Here is a 22237-nt window from a genome sequence, read left to right on the forward strand (position 1 = left end):
CTTTTTTTCCAATTTTTTAAAAATATGGGTATGTTAGCGATAATTTCCCTAATAAATAAGCTAAAATGTAAATTATACTAATAGATATTTGATAATCTAATAAAAATTATATTATGTTAATAAAAAATAATTATCTGAGAAATATAATTATCTAAAAATAAAAATTAAAGGTCACAACCTCCATTCTCAGAAACCCTTCAAAACCAAAAGGGGCCTAATCTTAACTAATCTACGAAAAAAAACCAAAGAAAACAAAAAGAGCAAAAAATTGCCTCTTTATAATTCATTGTTTTCTTTTTGAGGGATTAGAAAAACTTAATAATATTTAGTTCCATTTATAAGAAATTATCTTATTTGCCATAAATATATGATAATAAGGGACATGATACCGAAAAGTATTGAGATACAAATTGTTTTATTAAACTTAAATTCAAAGTTGCATATAGTCAATGCAAAAAGAAAATAATATTTTTTTTTTTCATTATTGCATTTCCCCTCTTTTCTATTTTCCGTTATAATATTTATTTAGAAGTAATAATACTTTCAATTATATAAGTAAATAAAAATCAGAGTAATAAATAAATGAAAAAAATAATTACTTTAAAACCGATATTTAGTAAGAATTATTCAACAAGCATCATATTAAATAAAAAATAGAAATACTAACAAACAAATTATCTGATTCAATCTTATATACTTACATTTATTGTACATTAGCAAACAAATAATTATTTTCAAATAAATAATAACTTGAATTCTAATTATAGTAGAATTAATATCTAAAAATACAAATTACATTACTAAATATAAAAAAACCTTACCCCCTATACATTTTTTTTTTCTTTCTAAGGGATTTAAAAAACTTAATAATATTTATTAACATTTATTAGAAATTATATTATTTACCATTAATACAATATAATAAGTGAGATGATACTAAAAAATATTAACATAAAAAATATTTTATTGATACTTAGATAATATAATTAAAATATATTATAAAATCATTTTTACATAAATAATTACCTGGAAATTCAAATTAGGTATAGTAAATGCGAAAAGAAAAAAGAAAAACTAAACCTTTTCTTTTCAATTTCTCTTTTTCTATTTTCTATAACAATGTTTACTTATAAATACAAATAATTTCAATTATATCAGCAAATTAATTTGAAAATAAAAAAATAAGAGAAATAAAATAATTGAACATAGAAATCATTTTAAAACTAATACTCAATAAGAATTATTTAACAAGCCTTGTAATACATAACAACATAAAAATATTAACAAACAAATTATTCGATTAAATCTTACATAATTGAATTTTATTGTACATTAGGGAAAAAAGAATTATTTTCAGATAAATAATTAGTTGAATGCAAATTACATTAGAAATATTTTTCAATGGAAGATGCACTAAAGAATTTTGAGAATAAAGCATACATTTTTGGAATGAAGGCTTCAATTAATAGTTTCTATTCGTGTTAAATTTGGCTTTACAATATTTGCAAAAACTAGTGTATATTGCTAGGGGAACTTGAACTTTAATAATTAGTATATTTAATTTATTTGTTTGTACTTTGGGACATGGTACTAAAAAACTTTATTTCTGATTTATAATTGATAGTTACTTTATTTCTCTACAATTTTAGCTCTCCTTCTCTCTACCTCCCTCAAATGATCCGGAGTCTTTGCAAAAGTTATATGAAGTTTTAATATATTTACAATTTTAGGCAATTATTATGTAACAAAAGCCTGTATGTGAAGATAAAATCCATCAAATTCTATGTCTTTTTCTCTCTCTAATCAAATATGTCTTTTTTCTATACCTTAATATTATAAATGTATTTAAGGTATTTCAATGACTAATATTTAATACCACTTCCAAATTATTAGTAATATTTATGGGAAAAAAATTTATATAAGGTTGTAGCCTTAAAATGTAGAATTAAAGATGTGCCTAAAAAATCCATCCGAAAATATTTTTTTAATGTTGAAAACCCTTGATCATCTCGACATCGAGTTGTATAAATATGAAAAAAAAAAAAGATTTTGAATCCCAAAAATTGTGCGTCTTGTAAACACATTATTTAGACCGATCATTTTCAAGATTTTCCTATCTATAGATATACTTGATTTTAACCCTTTTTGGAGTTTAAAATTTCATAACTAGATATAAAAATAGAGTATGAGATAATCCTAATAAAACTTTACACCATATGGTATGATAAATTTAGAGGTGCATTTTAATTGGATTGTTTAAGGTTGCAACTTTAGGTTAGAAATTGTATTTATATATCATACATAGACATATCCATACTGATATGTATATATAATAATATATATTTATATATATCTATACTCCATAATAATGCATATTAATACTAAGTCGAGATATCCATATCCATAATGATATATATCAATACCATATACAATAATACGGTAATGATATATATCAATAGGATATCCAGACGCTAACACCTTACCACACCTATATTTATGTACCATAGTGTAGTAAAGCCTTCCTTTCCATCGTTTTTGCAATCAACTGGTGAAAGACGTGGAGTGCGCGTCGACTATACAATCCAAGCCGTAGATCCCTCCACTCTTATCACTGTCCATCCAACTTTTGTACGGTCATTACACCATCCTGATACAATATTTGTATACCTGATAGTAGTACAATACTACACTATACTACCCCTAGCTTGCTAACTGTAAAACCCTAAAACCTTACGGCCGCTCCAGAGCTCCGGCTAAGTCATCAGAGGGCCTGCTCTCTATCTTCTCTCTCTCTGGCTTCAATCCCGCTTCTCTCTCTTCACCTGCAACCAAATGCGCAGGTGAAAGCCACAAAGAAGCAGAGGATGACGTCCATGGCGATCTCTCACAGTCTGAAACGGAGCTCTGTAAGAGCCCTAGCGAAGACCACCTCACAAACCCGCAGCACCATTCGCTTCCTCTCTTCTTCTTCATCATCATCTCCTCCTCCTTCTCCACCTCCCCCTTCAAATGAAGATAAAAGCACAGAGACTCCATCTTTCCCTTCCTTCAAAGACCTGCAAGCCTCAAGGCAATCCTCTTCTTCTTCTCCTTCTCCCTCTCGTTTTCAAGATGTCAAAGCTAGTTTACGCCAACCCTCACCTCCTCGCCGCCTCAATACTCCAAATTCCCCTCCTTTCTCTAGACAAGCACCCTCATTTCTCTTTCCAAAGCCCTCAAAGCTTGCCTCTCTCGAAGAAATCAGGAAAAATCTCTCTGAGTTTCGACGAAAATCAGCAGCTCCTTCTCAGCCCGCTTCTGATAAACCTCAAGAAATCTCTTTCCAAGAGCTCTATAATAGCAGAATCATGGAACGCAATCAAGAAAACATTGATTCCAAGCCCCCCACTAACCTATCTTTCAATGCCATTAGAGAGAGCTTGCGCCAGCTTAGAGCCAGTGGAACCCATTCAACAGCTAAGGAGAGGGCCTCTAACGCAGGGAGTGATATCTTGAAGTCTCTCTCTCTAAAGCAATTCAAAGATAGCCTGAATCTTCAGCCTGGTGACCCACCTTCACAGCCATTACCAAGCTCGATGTTTGCGAAAGAGATGGTGAGTGATTCTGGGTCGCTGAAGACTGAGTTTGTGAAGGTGTATAGTTATTCAGAGTTGGGTGAGAAGTTAAGGAAGCTGAGGCCTGATGAGGTTGAGGGGAAAAACTGGTTTTCGCTCGAGGAATTGAATGAGAGGCTTAAGAAGTTGAGAGAGATCGAGGAGAAAGAGAATGAAGCAAGAGTTGGCGGAGTCTCCTTCAAGGATTTGAGGGAGAGCCTGGTTCAGTTGAAGATTTCATCTGATGCTGCTTCCAAGAAATCTTCAAGTATGTGCCATTGATGATGTTTTTCTTGTTGTTCTCTATAAAAATTGATGAGCTTCCGTTTTGGGGTCTTTGTTTGCTTGTTTGTTGCTTTTAAACTATCCAAGAACTGCACTAGAATGTGTTGGAGGCAGGTTTTTCCCCTTTCATTGTGGGAAGCGAACAAAGAACCTGAATGGTTATGTGGGTGTCGTGGTTTGGTTACAAGCTAACAGATAATTTCTCTGCATGCCCATTCATCGACACTTTTTTCTGTTTCTTATGTGAGGGCCTTTTTTCTGGGCTAGCTCTTTGCTTCTTGGTACTAGTGGCCAATCACTATTCGTTAGTTTGCACTTACACGAGAATAATTTAGGTTGCATGATCTATTCAAACTATAGATATAGTTTTTTTTTTTGATAATTGTTAACAATTTTATTGCTGTAGAGAGAAAGAGTACAGTAATGTGTTCATCCGAGAGTTCCCTCTAGGCGGGACTCTCGGTAAAAATAGGTCAGTAGACCCTGTGCAAAAATTTGGGTTATAAGATTACCCCCTTACAAAATTTTACAAGAGAGTGGCAAGGAAAGGGCTTATAAAAATGCCCATCCGCGTTGAGATGTACAGCGCGAAAATAAAGAAAAGAAAAGACCCAAAAAATTTAGGTTGAGGTCCACTGGTCCAGTGCAAAAAAGAAAGTGGACCCTATATGAGCAGCCTGACCCCGACTTCTAGCGCCCTCCTTCGCCAGCCGATCCGCAATATCGTTGTACGTCCACCAAGTATGCTGCCATGAGACGTCCATAGCCCTGCATATTTGGTGAAGCTCGTCAAAAACTGGGTCAAATGCCACGGTGGATCATTCGTTCTAGTAGCCCAAGAGATGACATTTTTCGAGTCACCTTCCACTATCAGTCTTGTGCCTCATGAAGGATTGAAAATTTTCAAAGCTAGGAGGAGGGCTAAGGCTTCCGCATGGTGAGACTCCTTGAGGCCAAGGTATTCAGAGATGGTGATGAGTATACTGCCTTCAAAGTCTCGAAAAACTCCTCCTGCCCCTGCTGGACCAGGGTTCCCCAAGGAGCATCCATCGAAATTTAATTTGATGCTGCCTTGGATTGGTGGTAACCAGTTGCTTGGCCTTCTTACCCCCGGTGGTTGGTGATAAAGGATGTTTCCCCATTGTGAGAGGAAGAAAGTTCCTGGAATTCTGGCAAAGAACTTATGGTTGGAGGCCCAGAAGGTAACCAGAGTGGTTACCTTGTGCAAAAGTGCCGGAGTTTGAAGCTTAGAGCCTTGGAAGATTCTTTAGTTTCTTTCCAGCCACACTATCCATATGGTAGCAGCTAAAGTGGCCTTCCACAGGATTCTTCCTGCCTTAGGCCAGCTTGATTCAAGGTTATAGGTTAGGAGGGCTTTTACCGAGGGGGGTAACCCATTCTATGGCAAATAGTTGTAATACCCTGCCCCATAGGTCAAAAGAGAAGTCATAGAGTAAGAACAAGTGGAGGTTTGTTTCCTCCTCACATTCACACAGGGCGCACCTATTAGGGATATGGGGACCCCTCTTCTTTGTAGGTGATCGACTGTGAGGACCTTTTGTGCAAAGGCAAGCCAGTTGAAGGTCTGCACGTTTGGTGGAGCAATAGTGGACCAAACTCTAGAGAAGGGATCATGGGTGGTGGGTAGGGAAGTGAGACTTTTATAGAGGGAAGCCACTGAGAACTTGCCCGAGGGGGTTAAGGTCCAGACAATTTCGTCTCTATCGTGGGAAAGGAAAAAGAGGGAGTGTAGGGTGTTCAATAGCCGCTGGAAATCAGCAGTTTCCTCTTCAGTTAGGTTCCTTTGAAAAGAAGGATTCCAAACTCTACGGCCTCCTAAGAGGCTTCTTGGGCAATAGAGGAATCCTGATCTCGGGCAAGGGAAAAGAGGGTTGGGAAGACCTCACGGAGAGGGGAAGGTCCTAACCATAAGTCTTGCCAAAATTTTATTCTCGAACCTTCTCTGGGATGGAACCTTATGTGTCTTTTGACTGTGGCCGGCATTGTAGAGAGGGACTTCCAGGCTCCTGACACGTTAAGGCCTTGGGCTCTTCCTGGAAGCCAGGTTTCTAAGGGGATTTTGTACTTGTTCTTAACTACCTATGCCCAAAGGGCGTTAGGCTGAGTGGCTAAACGCCACCACCATTTCCCTAGCAAAGCAGCGTTGTGTTACCCTTATCCCTAAGCCTCCCTTCTCTTTTGGTTGGCAGACCTTATCCCAGGCAACAAGATGGTATTTTTTTTTGTCATCCTGCCCAGACTGGATTGGAATTTTAACATATTCTAAATATAGATATAGTTAACATATTCTAAATATTTTCATAATGGATTGGAATTTTAACACTATGAAATTTTGTGTGTTTCTAGTACTCATTTGTTAATTGTGAATTTCTGAAGTTAATGCCTATATCTGACTGTTGTTTTACACTTCAGTATGAGTATCAATGTCCCAACTCCACGCCTTTGGACAAAATAACTTACATTTGAAATTTCTGTCTCTCGAGGTGAAAACACGTTTCCTCTGGAATCATTTTCATTTTGGTTTTGAAGCTAAAAATCTGCAACAATCTGTGCTTGTAACACATTTGATTATTTTGAGGTTCACAGTCAATGCCTATATCTCACAATTATTTTGACCTTTAAGTGTCTATGTACGTACTCCATACCTTGGATAAAATATTTATGACTTAGCTTTTGACTGAAGTTAAAACATGGGGCTATCCCTTTACCTTTTTCTTTTTTTTCTTGTGCGGGCACATTATTACTGATTATCACATGTACTTTCTTAGGAAGTTCCATCCAAAGCAGCCTGCTTGGGCATCTAGGCACCACTTAGAACCAGGGTGAACAGCAGGCAGCCTCTATGCTCAAATCAATGTGCTGAGGAAGATTAAAAAACTGAATTGACATAACTTAGAACAATATTTATGATTCGAAATCAGAAACTACAGAATTTGATTTTCTGCCTCTGCTTAGGAACACAAGGTTGCCGCTGCCTGAAGGCCTAGGAGGGACAGGCCCCTCTCTTCCTGCGCTCCACCTAGCAATGTCGATACGAATGTTATCAGTATTTCCTGCTTCATCTGTTGCTTTTGGTATAATTGAGGCATTTGAAACTCGTCTTTTCCAACCCCGAGGAATGTATTGGATGTCCATACAAGCAAGAATTACACAAGGCCAATTGGCCAAATCTACATGGTTTTAGCCCTCCTATGTTCACCTTGTTCCTTCCCTATATTTGCAACTTAGCACTTATGGGCTACGGGTACAATCTGGGATTTACCCCTGTACCAAGGCAAGGAGAATTGATGTTTTTTATCAGTTACGATTGATGGTGGCTAGGTCCTTGGCCAGGATTATATATAGACATAAAACCAAAAAGGTCCTTCATAAAACCAAAAGGGCTTTGTTAATTGGTGTATCAGAAAGAGTTTGTGGTAATAAGTAAAATGTGTGGTAACATCTAAGATCATGCTGTCGATGACCTTCAGGATGAGGGGAATAAAGGTAGCATTCACCCCTCAAACGATTAGGACCCTCATGAAACGTGTTAAATTGCCCATCTCCACCAAACTCTCCAAAATATTGTGAGAACACTGCAGTTACACAGTCAGGCCGTGGTGCCCAGTCCTGTCCCTTGGTGAAAACTGCCTAGCAAAATTCTTCTTGTTCAAACCTTCTATGAAAACATCTTGCCATGTCACCTGGAATATTCTTTATCCAATCTGGATCTAAAACTTGGTTTTTAGTGTGGAGCTTTTGAAAAAAATCCGCATTTGCTCGTCCACATCCTTATGGTCCTCATATTTCTTCCCATCTATGAGAATATTGGCGATTTAGTTAGCTTTCCTTGTAGTGTTGGATATCTTGTTCCCCTATTCCAACTTACCATAGTCTTGTGATGCCAAAAAATATTCTCCTGATTTAATCTGTGTTTGTAATCAACTTTCATTACCAACCTTTTTAGTCTATCCTCCTTGGATGTGCTTCCCTACTCTTTCTCCTGATCCAACAAATACAGAAGTCATGTTCTTTCTCTTTCTTGTTAGGCCAAAATATTATCAATTCTACCCTCTATGATGGCGTCTTAATGACCTAAAGTTTTCTTTTGATCCCAAACCTGGTCCTCCTGGCATGCGACCACCACAGTGACCAACTCCTTGATGTTATTCTGGCATTCAACCCAAATTTTAAAGTTGAAAGCCCCTTTTGAAGTGGCTGCATGTCCAACAAGGTTCCCAAATTGGCCTTTGGGGTGCACTCATATCAACCCATCAAAGTCTGTCGAAATCTATTACCTATTTTCACTGCTATTGGAGGAGGTAACCATGCAGAACAATTGATTAGTTTCTTATGTGCATATTCACCCATTCGTTTCCAGCTGTAATATTTAAGATTTTATTAAGCGCTTTTATCTTTCTGAAGCAGTCCATAGATGTGTCTTCTTGTACCAGAACTTTCTGTAGGTGTGCCACTCAGGTTCTGAAACCAAGATTTCCTGCTAGTCCGTAGGCTCCAGCTACTATGTGGTGTATGCTGTGCTCCTTCTGTTAATGGAGCTGGGCAGATGCCAAGAAGCTTTGATATCTTGGTTTTGTTGGTCTTCAATAGAAGAAGACCAGATGATCAATATGCAAATTTTTTAGTAGTTAAATGAACTTAGCACTCCTTGATGTGATACAAAATATGCTGGTGATCAATCTCCAAAAGACTTAAATTGCACTATTGTAAATTTAAAATTAGAATTGAATAGATGCAATACAAGGTGCAGAATTCAACACGTGCATGTGTAATATGCATCTTCAAACTTCTCTCTAAGGTGAAATGATATCTTTTTTTTTTGTGTGTGCACATACACGGGTGTATACACATGCTAACATTGTTAATTTGTCTTTCTATTTTGAAGTAAGATGTCAGTAGTTTGGGATTTGCTAGGAAATTTATGTAATAGGAGAACTGCAATTTATGTTAAACAAATTAGACATACGAACTTCAATGCTGGCTGGTTTATGAGCTAGTAAATTTGCATCCATTTAACTTGATTTGATCTCTGCAGCTTGGAATCAACTTTTAACATCTTGGATTGCATTATGAAGAATTGGGGATGCCTAGGCTTGTATGAAATTTTGATTGAGCACAGATCATGAGGGTTTTAGACACATCAATAACTAGAGAATGACCAGGACCATATTAAATGTGAAGCATTGGTTTCTGATGCATGACTTTGATAAAACAAATGTGGCTCCTCCCCCCCCCCCCCCCCAAATGGAAGGGTTTCTTTCTGTCCTATTTGCTAATATTTGATACTTTGCTCGTATGTATCATTCTTTTGTATTACAGAGTTTGGAATTAGCGGTTTGGGAATAGTGTGTTTGACTTAAATCATGCAATATGTAGTGCAGAGACTGGCGATGTTAGGTCAATTGGGCGGGCAAGTGACCCCAAGCTTCATGCTTTCACCTCCAAAAGATGAGCTGATTGAAAAGGTGATCGATAACTAACTTTTTCATAACTAACTTTTCCATGAGCCTTACTTCTTATTTTCAAACTTCTATAGGGGGGCGTTTGTGTTTGTGTGGTGATAAGTTATATATTCTTCTCGTTTTTCTTTTAATAATTTCTTTTGTTTTTATTTTTAAATTTCCGGGCAAATAGGGCAGGTCCTTAAGAATAACCTCTAAGAGGATTACCACAATGTGCCTATGAACACAGACTAAAGGAGAATTCCATTGGAAATGACTTAAATCCTGTTTTGTCATCCATTGTGTGGAACCTTGAATAAGCCTGTGATGTTATAAATTGATGTCAACCATTTAATCTCAAAACAGCATCCTAGGTCTTTCTGTGTCTCAGATTGTAAGCCTTTGATATCATTGGATGACTCGAATCCTAATTTAATTAATTGATTCCTGACAATAGTTTCTATGGATCTGGTTTTCTGCAGTATTTCCATCCAGATAACATGTCTTCAGCAGAAAAAATGAAACTGGAGTTGGCAAGGGTACGAGATGAATTCAAGATGTCAGAATCAGATTGTGGCTCCTCACGTGTTCAAGGTGAGTGCATGTTACCCTGCATATTCCTTTTCTTTTTCTTGGCGGGTTATTGTAATTTATGAAATGTCTAATGCATGATTGAAGAGTCTAATGATTTTTTGGAGCTGGTCCTGCTTTATTTTTTAAATTTCATTAGTTACAATTTTTATATCCTTCTATTATTGAGATCTGTTTGCAAATTAATAGTTAAATAATATCGTCATTTACCAAAATAAGAAAAAGAAAGTAAATGACTAAGTGGCACATGATCTTCTTTGATTGTATGGGAGCGCAGACACTGATGTTGATTGGTGACATTGATAGATTTCTAGGAGCTTTCATCTTCATGCATTAATATTTGGACATGTGAGTTGTTCCATTTATTTTGATACATTTGTGTTCTATTTCTGATATGAAAACCCATTAATTCCGCTCTTGAAAGAGGCCATAACCTCAATGTGAGGAATGTATTGGCCATATGCTGTTGAACATCAGTATAACTGGTGTTATAGCATGAAATTATCCAAAAGCTTTGGCTTCTCATTATGGAGGTGCTAAATTGAGAAGTACAGGTCATTATTTTTAGGATTGTGTAGAATCCTAGTGTGTCCTTTTGTTTTTTCCTTGCATGGTTTAGAAGTGTAGATGATGATTGGGAATGTAATTAGAATAATGCATGTTGCCTGAGTATATTTACCCAAACTCCAGGATAACTGGTGTTCATAACGCGAAGTTGGCTAAAGCTTTGGCTTTTCATTATGGTGATAACTGAATTTCGAAATTGCAGTTCATCTGTTCCAGGAAGATATGGAATCCTGGTAAATGTTCTTCTTTGGTAGGCTAGATAATGATGACGATTATAATTAAAAAAAAAAATTATTTGATGATTATAGTTAAAGAAATAAAATTGTTTGTTCTACATGTATTCTCCAGTCAAAGTTTAGTGAAAGATGTCATTAACTGTGTTTGCTTCTTCTTAATATGTGCAATATTCTACCCGATATTGTGAATGTTCCATCAGCTGAAACTCCAAGTAGTACTAATTGTTTCTTTAATAAACCAGGTCAAATTAAGTCCATTACTTTTCCCTCATTTGTGGATCTGGTGTTATTTATTGTGAATCATGTATCAAATCATCATCATCATCATAGCCTTTTCCCAACCAATTGGGGTCCGCTACATGAATCCTGGTCTGCCATTCTGCTCTATTAAGGGTCATACCCTTAGTATGGCCATAAGCCTCATATATTTTCTCACTACTGCCAACCATATCCTTTTGGGCCTAGCCTTCACCTTTTTTGAGCCTTCCACTTGAAATAACTCGCACCTCCTAACTGGTGTTATACTAGGTCTACACCACACACAGTCAGTACACATAAGTCCACTTTCTCTCATCCTATCACTTATTGGTACCACACCTAAATTGTCCTGAATGTATAAATTTCGAATTTTATCCCTTCTTGTCTTGCCACTCATCTATCTCAAAGAATCTTGGACCAAATATAATCCAAAATTTTAATGTATTAAATGCAACTACTGAATGCCCTCAATTTCTCCGTTGTTGTACATACAGTTACTCATTAGCTTGTCTATACACCTACTAGGAGTATTTTGTGCGATATTCTGAAATACAATGGAAGTCCAAGATATTTAAGCCCCAACTTGGGAAAATTGATGATTATGTAGGGAAGTTAAAATAAGCTTTAAAAATGACTGAATGTTTTAGCATTTAGAAAATAACTTAGTTTGTTCTCTTTATTTAATATATTGTTATCTTACTTCCAAAAAAAAAAAAAAAAGATTAGGTTGTAAATTCTTCCAACAGTTCCATCTGATATAAATCATAAAAAAGAAACTCCATATTCCAATTTTTCATAACATGAAGAAGAAGAACATTTCATTTGCATTCATGCCCCCAAAATTGTACTCCCATAGTGATGATGAGGTGATTGCATGTGGAAAATAATTCATTTTGTCTGGTTACTGATCTCCCTACTATCGGTTTGGCTTGAAAGGCAATCAGTTTTTGGGCTGAGTGAAAGGCCACTTCGATGATAGTTTTTGGATTCCCATTTCTCAAAATTTTTGGTGACATCTTGTTGGCTTATGTTTTGAGTGTGTTTAACATCCATTTGGGCATCAGAGGCTACAAATCTCTTTTATGCACTTTTCACTTACTATTATGTGCTTGTTGGTCCAGCATAACTGTATTATATGTATACGCCCACACACACATACATACAACAGAACTGCAAATGTATATAAAATCTGGCAAGCCACAAGCAAGGTGCTTAACAGGACATCAAAAGAGTTAAAAAAAGGGATGGGGTAGAGACCCCCTTGTGGAGCAAGCGCTCCAAAGGCTGCCAGCTGCTACCCAAAATGGCACCTGCGGCTTTGGCTAGAGCGTCAGCTTCACATTGTCCTCCTGCCAAGTATGCCTGAAAGTAACTTGTAGAGGCCTGCAAAGGTTAAAGATGTTATGACACGGAGGTTCAAGTCTCCATGGACACTGAGTTGACTTAGAAGCCCATAGCATCTCCTTTTTTTGAGTGGTAATTTTCCCCTGGATGGGTCGAACTTCTTCAACCTTTCACGCAGACAACCATCTCGGCTCTTGTTAACACCGCCTATGTTCCCTGAGAAGGACAACAGAGAAAGCCCCAGAACATCTCTAAGGTTGCCCTCAAAGCCAGCTGAGCCCAGTTCTATAGAAAGCATCCAAGTTGAACTTGTTGCTCTCTTATTCTGATGATCTCCAAAGGCTTGATCTACAAACTGAGGTTGGTTTAAAGGATAGTACAGCCTACCAGTTAGTCGCAAGATCGGCCACAAAGAACTCCTTGAGATCCTTTCCCCAAAAATTGGTTATCTAATGCAGTCTTTGATAGCATGAATTTTAGCTTCCTTCCATTTGAAAATCTGGAAATTTCTCTCAAGTCAAATGACCCAGATAGTGGGCATGGCTGAAGTTCTCCACAAGAACCACCCAACCGATTGTGTGTGTGTGTTTGGGTGATTCTTTTTTTCTCTCTTTCCTTTTTTTTTTGTTTTTTTGGGCAGGGGTTGCGGGGTGGGGGGTGGGATAAAAGGCTGTGAATAGCTGGTGCACCCAGGTATGACCCAAAGCTAGTTGAAGTAAAGCAATAACCCATAGCTGGCTTGTGACCAGACAATGGAGAAATCCTCTGAGGTTTTTGCACATAATGCAGAGATGTGTAAGTTGGATACCTCTTCTTTGAAGCTGGACAACTGGGGAGTGCTCCATTGGACAGCACTACCTTGTAGACTTCCTGGACTTTGGTGCGAAATGAAATAACTTTGCTTTATTTGGAATGGGAGGGTGAGGCAGGCTATGAGTTACTGCATGGTAGAAGGATGAGAGCGAGAACTCGCTGGAATGAGTCGGTGACCACTCCACTTTGTCTTGTCCCGAATGAGGCAGGAACATCTATCGGAGCAGGTCAAGAAGTGCAGCTAGTTCATGGATCTCAGAATCAAGTAATGGTCTTCTGTAAATAGGGTCCCCTACAGTGGAGTGTCCTCTTCCCACACTCCAGCTCCCCACTCCTGCCCTGCTCAGTAGGGCTGAGCCCTTGCCTAAGCCTGTTTCAACTCCTAACTCTGAAGAGTGCTTATGTTTCTTGAATCCTGGTGGCTCACCATTAGAATTTCAAGCCCATGGCTGACCCTGTTGAGTGGCTGACCCTGTTGAGTGGCAAACCCCACTACCACTTTCCCAAAATGTGATTTGACAGTTTTTGAGATTTTGAATACCCAGGGCCCCATCTTTTTTTGCTGCACACCTCTCGCAAGCGACCAGCTGGAATTTGTGTGCTTGACCTGCCTTGGACATGAGGAAGTTGTTGGTTAGGTGCTCCTGTCAAGAGTTAATGGAGGCTGTCATATGGAACAAGGGCATTTGAATAATTTAAATATTTGATAAGATGGCTTTAATAAGGGTGATGCATTCCCCAAGGTTAAAAGAACCTTCCCTTGCAAGCTGCCAGGGTTCATTCAAATTTCTTGACTAAGCATCCCACAGTTTCTCACATGGTTTGCATCTGAAGAGAGGTAGGCCAGAATACTTGGAGGGTGCTGAGTCAACTCCACATGCCAATTTGGCATTCCACCTCACTACCCATGGGCTTGGGGTTGGACATGTTGATTTTCATCCCAGGGAGACTTCTAAGCACCCTAGAAAGTTGCAAAGTGTGTCTACATGTTGGGCGGTTGCCTCGAAGAAGATGTGTCATCCCAGTATTGTAGATGAAAGATTTCAGGCAGGGGTGAGAATTGACCCGATTCGGATCCAAAACCTGGATTTCAGACCCTATTCGGATCTGCGTATGGACCCAAAATTTGGATCCGAAATCCGGATATGGATCCAAAAGTTAGATTCAATTGAAATCCGGATCGAATTTGGGTGCAGGTGGAACTGACCTGGATCCAGATCTGGATCCAACCCAGTTTTTTAATAGTAAATTTATATTTTATATACATAATTTTTTTTAAATAGTATATATATTATCCAGATCCAGATCCGATGTATACTATTTGGATTTGGATCGAGATCCGAATATCCAAGATCCAATTTATACCATTAGGATCCAGATCTGGTCAGATCTGGCCCTGAGCCGACCCATTCTCACCCCTAATTTTAGGGCCTCTACTAGAAAAATTTGAACCCATTAAAATCACCGTGTTGGAAAATCTTGGAGATCAATCGACTGAAGACTTATGATACATTAGTGAACAAAATGGGAGAGAATCTTCCTGCCTGAGCCCCCAAGAGGAGGGAAAGTATCCCTGTGGTACCTCATTGATGAGAATGGAGAAATAGGACGATGAGATGCAGCTTTTCATTCATGGCCTCCATTTTTTCCTGAAGTCCATTATGAGGAGAACTTTGTCCAATAGTGCCCAATCGGCATGATAGTATGCCATCTTCCAGTTTAATATTAACCAACCATGGGGTCCTCACCTAGTATCTCAAGTGGATACCCTCGTGGGCAGTCAAAGCCCCATCCAGGATTTACCTGTTTGGAAAAAGGCACTCTGTTTGGAGAAATGATGCAGTTGAGAATCTCTTCATGACAAGGCCTAGGCCTTGGCTAACAGCTTGTACAAGCTGTTGAGTAAACTGATTGCCGAGACGTCCTTCAAGTTCTCGGCACCCTCCAACTTTGGGACCAAGGCAATAAAGGTTGAGTTTGTACCCCTGGGAATTCTTCCACGGTGGTGAATTCATTGAACAAGGCTAGAACGTCTGGAGTTGGTGTCTCCTAGAACCTACTGAAGAGCGCTACTGGAAATTCGTCCCACCTAGGTGCTTTATACTGCCTCAACTCAAACACAGTCTTATGGATCTCAGTGTTGGAAAGGTCTCCATGAGTCCTTTTCACTGGGCAGGGTAAGAAAAGAACCATCCCAGGCCTATTGTGGTCGTTAGATGAGAACGAGCCTCGACTCGTTCCCGGGAAGGATCAGCCGGCTTGGTTCTAAGTCTTCTATGAAGCTTATTACAAACCACATTTCCTCTATCTAGCTAGGACACATAGAAGCTGCCGCGTCGGAGTGAGAAACTATGGCCCTCTTCACCACCTGTGTTTCGTCATATGATGATTGCCAACTTCGATGACAGAGTTGGACCTGCTCGTACAGTTTGCGATTTTGTGGAAGAAGGCGGCGGTATTGCGTCACTTGCTTTCAACCATGTCACTCTTGATTTTCGGTGCCAAAAAATCTCCTCCTACTTAAAGGTAAAATGATATCTGTTTTTTGCGTCTGTCCTATCTCTTTCTTCCTGGATTAGGTCCCTAGACTCTTCTAAGCTTCTAGACTCTTCTAGGCTTCTAGTAGATACAGGCCACTAATCTCTTTTTGCGATAGCCTCCTCAATGCCTGTGAAGGTTCCAAGTAATTCATTACCTTGTAGACCATTCCAGCAACTGAAGCTTCTTTTCCAACCCTCAGTGGAGAAAGTAGACCACCATTGGAGAATGAGTTCATGATTTGTGTGGCTCCTTGAGCCACATCATTAAAGGAAGAATGGCCTCTGGCCCACTGATATTGGAAGGGTGTCGAGGGGGATACGATTATGGTTCAAAATCGGCTTTGAGAGTGTGTGGGACTTGGTCCCTGGGAATTGCTCCTGCCACTCCCGGGAAGTAAGAAACATGTTGATGTGGAACAATGTCGCCTGGTCGCATGATAGAACCAGGTAAAGGCAGACTGTTGTGTGGGATGTCTGGCAGGTTTTTCTGAAGATCAAAGTTGGAGAAAGCTGACATGCTGGCTGTGATCCGGCCATTCCTGTTATTCTCAAAGGACCATTTGGTTACATTAAAATCGCCACCTATCGTCTGGAGGTAGGTGGCACGGAGGCAACTCAGCTGAGTTCCCTTCAAGAAAGATCTCTCAGTTGGGGTCTATTGGGGCCATAGACCACTGAGAGCTCCCATTGAAAATGGTCTGAGACCCTAGACAGGCAGACAGAGACCAAGAGAGATCCAATAGTAGCAGCTACTAGGTTGTGGATAGAAGGATCCGTATGACCCAAATTCCCTTTTAAGGCACTTTGGGCTTCAGTGGCTACCCATTGGCAAGGTCACCCACCCCAAACTTGGCATACCAGGCGGAGGGAGGGACACGGATTTAGTCTCTAGGATAGCTAATTCTTCAGAGGAATACTCGTGAGAATGTGCGAGTGCTTTTTATTCATTTGTTTCTTATCTAAAGGGCTTTGCCTACCCAGATTTTCCAGACAAATGATATTCATAATATATCATATATTCATAATTAATTTCTGAGAAATGATATTTAACCAGTTTTCTATTTTTTCGATTTTTTGAAACTTCTTTCCTCTTTTTTATTATACTTTTTAATGTTGTTTATCATCATTTTCTTGTCTTTTCCCATTTTTCAGTATTTTTCCCATTTTATTTTTGGCTCTTTGGGTGCTTAGTAGCCAACTCAGGCAAGTTAACTCAGACTCGCCTAACTCGGACCGCCAAGGGTCTGGGTTCCAAATCTGAGCCTTGGTTTCTTATATTGGTGTATGTTATTTGTCAAGCAATACAAAGATCTATTACCACTGGTCTTGTGGGGCGTCCTAATGAGCTATTATTCTTTCATGTCATTTTTTCTTTTCATAGTGCATCTAATGTTAATCTTCTGCTAGTGTACAACACCCATATGTTTCTCATGAAGTTCAGTCAGTAAGTTTGTTGTTTCTTCTCTTGTGATGCATCTCATGTTAATCTTCTGTTTGTATATCAAGATTTTAAAAAACGGATTGGTGAGGCCACCCAAACAATCGGGTCAGATCGGCAGATCAGCGATCTGGATCGGAGAATCGGCCAATTTTAGCATCAAAAAGATTTCAAAAAATAGTAAAAATCCCTAAAAGAATATTGTTTTTGGAGTTTCCAAAAAAAATGGGTGTAGTGCATTATGTATATTTATTATTTTGCAAAAATATGTGAGAATTGAAACATCGTTTCTGGTCTAAGTCTATTGATATTAATTTTGATACTATTTCTTAAACTAATTTTGATACACTACTTTTTCAAAAAAATTGGTACTTGTTTTGTGTTTTTAGTGCAGAAATGTGGGAGAAAATCGATTTTTGTAATTTTTCATACTAATTTTGTGAATCTAATTGTCATTTTGGTGTATGATATTTCTCTCACATGCATTGGATGTCTCTCTCTCTCTCTCTCTCTCTCACACACACACACACACACACACACGAAAACAAATTTGACATCTCTCTCTCTCACAAACATATTGGACTACTCTTTCGCTCTCATAGCTTCCATTTTGGCTGAGGCTTAATTTATTTTCTTGAGTTAAGTTTGTTGGACTGTTGATCCATTCCTCCACTCGTTCTACTTTAATTTCTATAAAATTTTCTTATTTTCGTAAGTTGCATAATAGGCAGAAGGCATCTTTTTCTTAAGTACAAGGGGTTTCATTATTAACTAGTGCCACAATCTCCGGGTGCTAAGCTAAAAAAAAATTCTAATGGTGCCAACATCTTCCTTCTCGATCTAACATATTAGTAATATATAAGCTTGGATACATGTAGTCAATGAACAGTTATAATGTGGTGGTACAAGTTCTTTAAATAGTCACTGGCTGAAGACTAATCAACCTATATAGAAATTTTGGTATTTCAAAAGTTACAATTTATAATTAGTATTTTAAGGTTCCTATAAAGTGAATGCAATTTTTTTTTTTTGAGGAAGTAAGTGAATGGAATTTATATCTTACAATGGGCTTGTATATACGAGCCAATGACGGTATTATGATCCGATAGTAATAGGAATTGGAGAGAAAGAGAGAGAGCGCTGGAAGAGTGCCATTACAATTAGTCCCACATCGCAAATGTGGGGAAGGAGAGGGGAGCCATGCTATTATAAAAAGGTGTAACGTCTTTTCCTTTGTGAAGTGGCTGGCCCAACACTGTTCTTTGCCACATGGCAGTTGGACAGGAGTGATGGCCAAATAAAAATAAAAAGCTTAAAAACTAAGACTCCCCATGTAAGATAGGTGGGCCCTAGAAAGTTATTAAATAAGATAAATAAAAAATTATTAAGAAAGACATACGAGCCAAGCGGTTCTTTAAAGGAATCGCCAGTTTTATTGCAGTGAATCGGCGATTCGCTACAGGGGTGAATCGATAATTCACTACAGGGAATCACCGGTTCCTTGGGGGAAATGGCCAGTTCCCAATATATCCCAACAATTCGCGATCCAAAAAGGCCAATTCCGATCTGTATCGGCGATTTTTTAGACCTTGTAACTCAGTTAGTGAGTTTGTCTTTTTAGGCATCATGAATCTCTCTTCTGAGAATAATTTCTTTTTTTGGTTTTTAATGATTAACTTTGTTGGTATATGTCGAACTTTTAAGATTGTATTGTGCATGAATGCTGCTATGGGCGATATATGCAAAGATACTGAGTTTGTTTTTCAGCAGCATGAATCTCTCTTACGATAACAATTTCTTTTTTCGGTTTTTTAATGATTAACTTAGGTGTGTATTTTGAATTTGTAAGTTTGTATTATGTATGAATGCCGCTGTGGGCTGTACAATAGTTACAAATAGACAGTATCTAAATCTTTAGAAATGGAGGCAGAACGGTTTCTCACATCATTTGGTTAATTTCAATCAAATTTCTTCCAATCCCCTCTTTTGCCATTTAATTAGACTCTCACCACACATTTTTCAATGTAATTGGTTGTTCTGGAACATGCTTCACTATCTCTTAGAAAAATTCCATTGAGGCCGGGTGGGTGGCCATTACTTTTCTTGAATCCAGAATCTTGCATTAGTGAGTTGCCACCATGTGTACTCCATAACTAATATGGTCCCTGGGAGTTTGGATACAAATTGCTATTCCCTAATCCAGGAGACTGATGTGGATATGAGTGTCCTATACCACATGCTGACTCATTTATAATATATAAATTATCATACATAGTATATAGTTTAAAACTACAATGTATCTTTACAATTTTGACATGGCATCTAACTATGAGTTGGGGTCTTTGAGCTGCTGCAGCATTTTCTCTGTCCGATAAAAAGGGCAGCACAAGATGTACCGACTCCATGTCACTGTCAAGCCATCTTGTGCTGTCCATTTTTTTTAGACACTGCAAAATGCTGGGGCTGCATGCAACCATGGCCACAGGAATATATCATATTACATGTTCTAGAAATGAATCAGATATATAACTTTTTGTAAATAACAAAAACGTATTCAAGCACCGATCACATAGGTGTAAGAGCATCCCAAAAAGAAGCTGAGCTTTTACTAATAAAAATTCCTTCCTTAACCCTACCATTTGACAGTGTCTGCCTCCTCATTCTCCCCTTAATCAATATATGCTGGAATGATATTATCATTGCAACTATAGCTAGCTTTTGTGCATAATTTCACACGTTTTCAGTATCAATGTCATGTCATATTGACACCGGCTGCTGAGCATTTTGTAAGTATCTGGGCATCTTAGATTTGCAGATTTTCTTCAGAGGGCAATTCTTACTGCTTCAAATTTATTAAGCGTATTGGGTAGATCATCGTTTTTGTTTTTATATTATTCACTTGATAGCACATATATTTCGTATCATTTCTTATAGCCTTGCCATCTATTTTACCTTTTTCATAATATTATGTCATGTCCGTTGCAGTAGCGCAACTTACAACGAAAATCAAGCATCTATCATCAGTTTTGCATAAAAAGGTTTGTACATCTTTTTCACATCTTTTGAGCCAGTAGTTTGGGTCTTTTCAAAGATTTTGTCCTTTCCGTTCATAATTTTTCTTCTTCAAAAATTTACTTTTCCATTCATAACTCGTGAGTGCTATTGTGAAAATTGTGATCGGGTTTTCTTCAAATATATCATTTGCAAATTGACATTTCCCACTTCCATTCTCTTTTCCTTTCCATTCCCACTCCCATTCCCACTCAATGAGACTTTGGTAATCCTGACGTTATAATAAAGGCTCTTGACTTTCCGCCACCATAATTCTGTTACTTCAGCTTGACACGGTTTGAGGTTTTAAACTTATTTGTCTCTTTTAAATGAAATCTTAATTTATCAATGAAAAGAACCATCATGGATTATATTTGTCACAGGATAAGCATTCTCGGAAGGGTCTTCTAGCTATGGTCCAAAGGCGGAAAAAGTTGCTCAAGTATCTACGAAGAACTGATTGGGAATCTTATTGCTTTTGTCTTTCAAATCTTGGACTTCGAGACACTCCAGGCTATAAGATTTAGAGGTTAGTCTCATGTGATCCGCTTTTTGGATAATTGTGTTGCCAACAATTTGTCCCCATCTTAGGATCTTTGGAATTCCTTAAACTGGTGGCTAATTTCTCCTTTATTTATCTCTTAACCTAAATCTATCTGCCCCTGAAGTGAAAAGAATGTCCACCCTGTCATTACGATTTATTTGGTCGTAGGTGAGCTTTCTTTTGTCTATCTCCGAGCTGAAGATCTCAAGTACTCTGAAATGTTTCACTCCTTGTTCTTCCTTTGGTTTTTCTTTTTTATTTCTTTTGTACTATGAAGAGCAATAAAAGGACAATAAGTGTTGTGGTAGACCACCTTGACAGATGTTTTCTGGATATATTCTGTTGGTTAGACTGTAAAATTGATGGACAATGCGAGAAGGTTTTTGCATGAAGCTTCCGAACAATTGATGTTTTTTTTTTTTAATATATATTTGACGTCCTGTAAATGTTATTGGAATCTAGTGAAATTCTATTGCAATTTATGCAAGTGGTAAAGGATCACCTTTCATAATTTGGTTCATATGATATGTATTACAAAAAATAATGGTGTAAGTGATGAATGTAACAAAATAGGAATAAATATACAAAGAGACTATTTCCTTTCGGTACAAGGAGGTCACAAACACTCTTATACTTTAGATTTCAAATCGGTTAGTTGAAGGCTGTCATTAGCTAGATTAAAAGATCTTGAACTCTATGACACACTCCAAACCATCCAATTTGACATGACTTCTTTGCAACAAAGATTAATGGTCTCATAATATACAATTTTAATAAAATAATATTTAGCTATGGTTTTTTTCTATTCTTTTTCTTTTTTTGTTTGTGTTGTTGTTTGTTGTGTTTGGGGGCAGGGGCGGGTGGATGTCAATTGATCGCAGTATTTGTCATGTCTATTGAAACCTCATATCTTTTAAGGAAATTTGTTTCATGCTGGTTGGACTGCATTTTTACATTATGCGGTCCCAAGGTATGAAGCATTCATCGATGCAAATAGGTAGTCCATTTAGAAGCAGTTGAAACTGACGGTTCAAATGTTTTTTAATAGAATTATTATTTTAATTTTTAAAATTTATTTATTTTTTCATATTCATGATGTCTATGTTAGGGATTACATGTCTTTAAAAATTAAGTCAAAAAATCCGAATCAAAAATAGATTTTTAGGAGGAGACTCATTTCTACATGAACCCATAGAAACCGTATCATTTCAAAGAATCGGGGTGGTTTTGATCATCTGGGTTATATAGCGGCCAAGTGAAAGTACAGCATAAAGGATCCATGCGGTTCATATCTGCCCTCCGTCTTGAGTGCAGACGGTGGATATGATCAACAACATTAGTAATCCATTTGTAACAAGTTTATATGGTTTGGTTAAACAAAATTGGTATTGCGTGATGTGTGCACAAGAACCCTTCATTTATTTTAAAATGATATTTATCTAGAAATTAGGGTGTGAATATATTTATGTAGAGCACCAAATAAAAATTGCAAAAGAATATTTTGAACAAAATAGT

General features: G+C 37.8%; 1 protein-coding gene across 7 annotated transcripts; it reads left to right on the forward strand.

Moving 5' to 3' along the window:
* The first annotated feature begins 2743 nt into the window (after positions 1 to 2743).
* LOC18436725 (uncharacterized) lies at positions 2744 to 21233 on the forward strand. Of its 7 annotated transcripts, none has more exons than XR_016043938.1 (6): positions 2744 to 3861; positions 9281 to 9364; positions 9823 to 9934; positions 20113 to 20165; positions 20562 to 20707; positions 20891 to 21233. XR_016043938.1 is itself a non-coding variant. In XM_011626034.3 (6 exons), exons 1-5 carry the CDS (start codon positions 2865 to 2867, stop codon positions 20703 to 20705), a joined length of 1395 nt encoding a protein of 464 aa, XP_011624336.1. In that variant the 5' UTR covers positions 2744 to 2864; the 3' UTR covers positions 20706 to 20707; positions 20891 to 21233. The 7 variants fall into 7 exon arrangements, 3 of the variants coding, with proteins under 3 accessions (XP_011624336.1, XP_006847011.1, XP_020524520.1); XM_011626034.3 differs by having other exon boundaries at positions 9276 to 9364; XR_016043936.1 differs by lacking the exon at positions 20113 to 20165 and having other exon boundaries at positions 9276 to 9364.
* Positions 21234 to 22237: the final 1004 nt, after the last annotated feature.

Source organism: Amborella trichopoda, chromosome 11 (genome assembly GCF_054954075.1).
Source record: "Amborella trichopoda isolate Santa Cruz 75 chromosome 11, AtrichopodaSantaCruz75HAP2 v2.0, whole genome shotgun sequence".
Taxonomy (NCBI): Eukaryota; Viridiplantae; Streptophyta; class Magnoliopsida; order Amborellales; family Amborellaceae; genus Amborella; species Amborella trichopoda.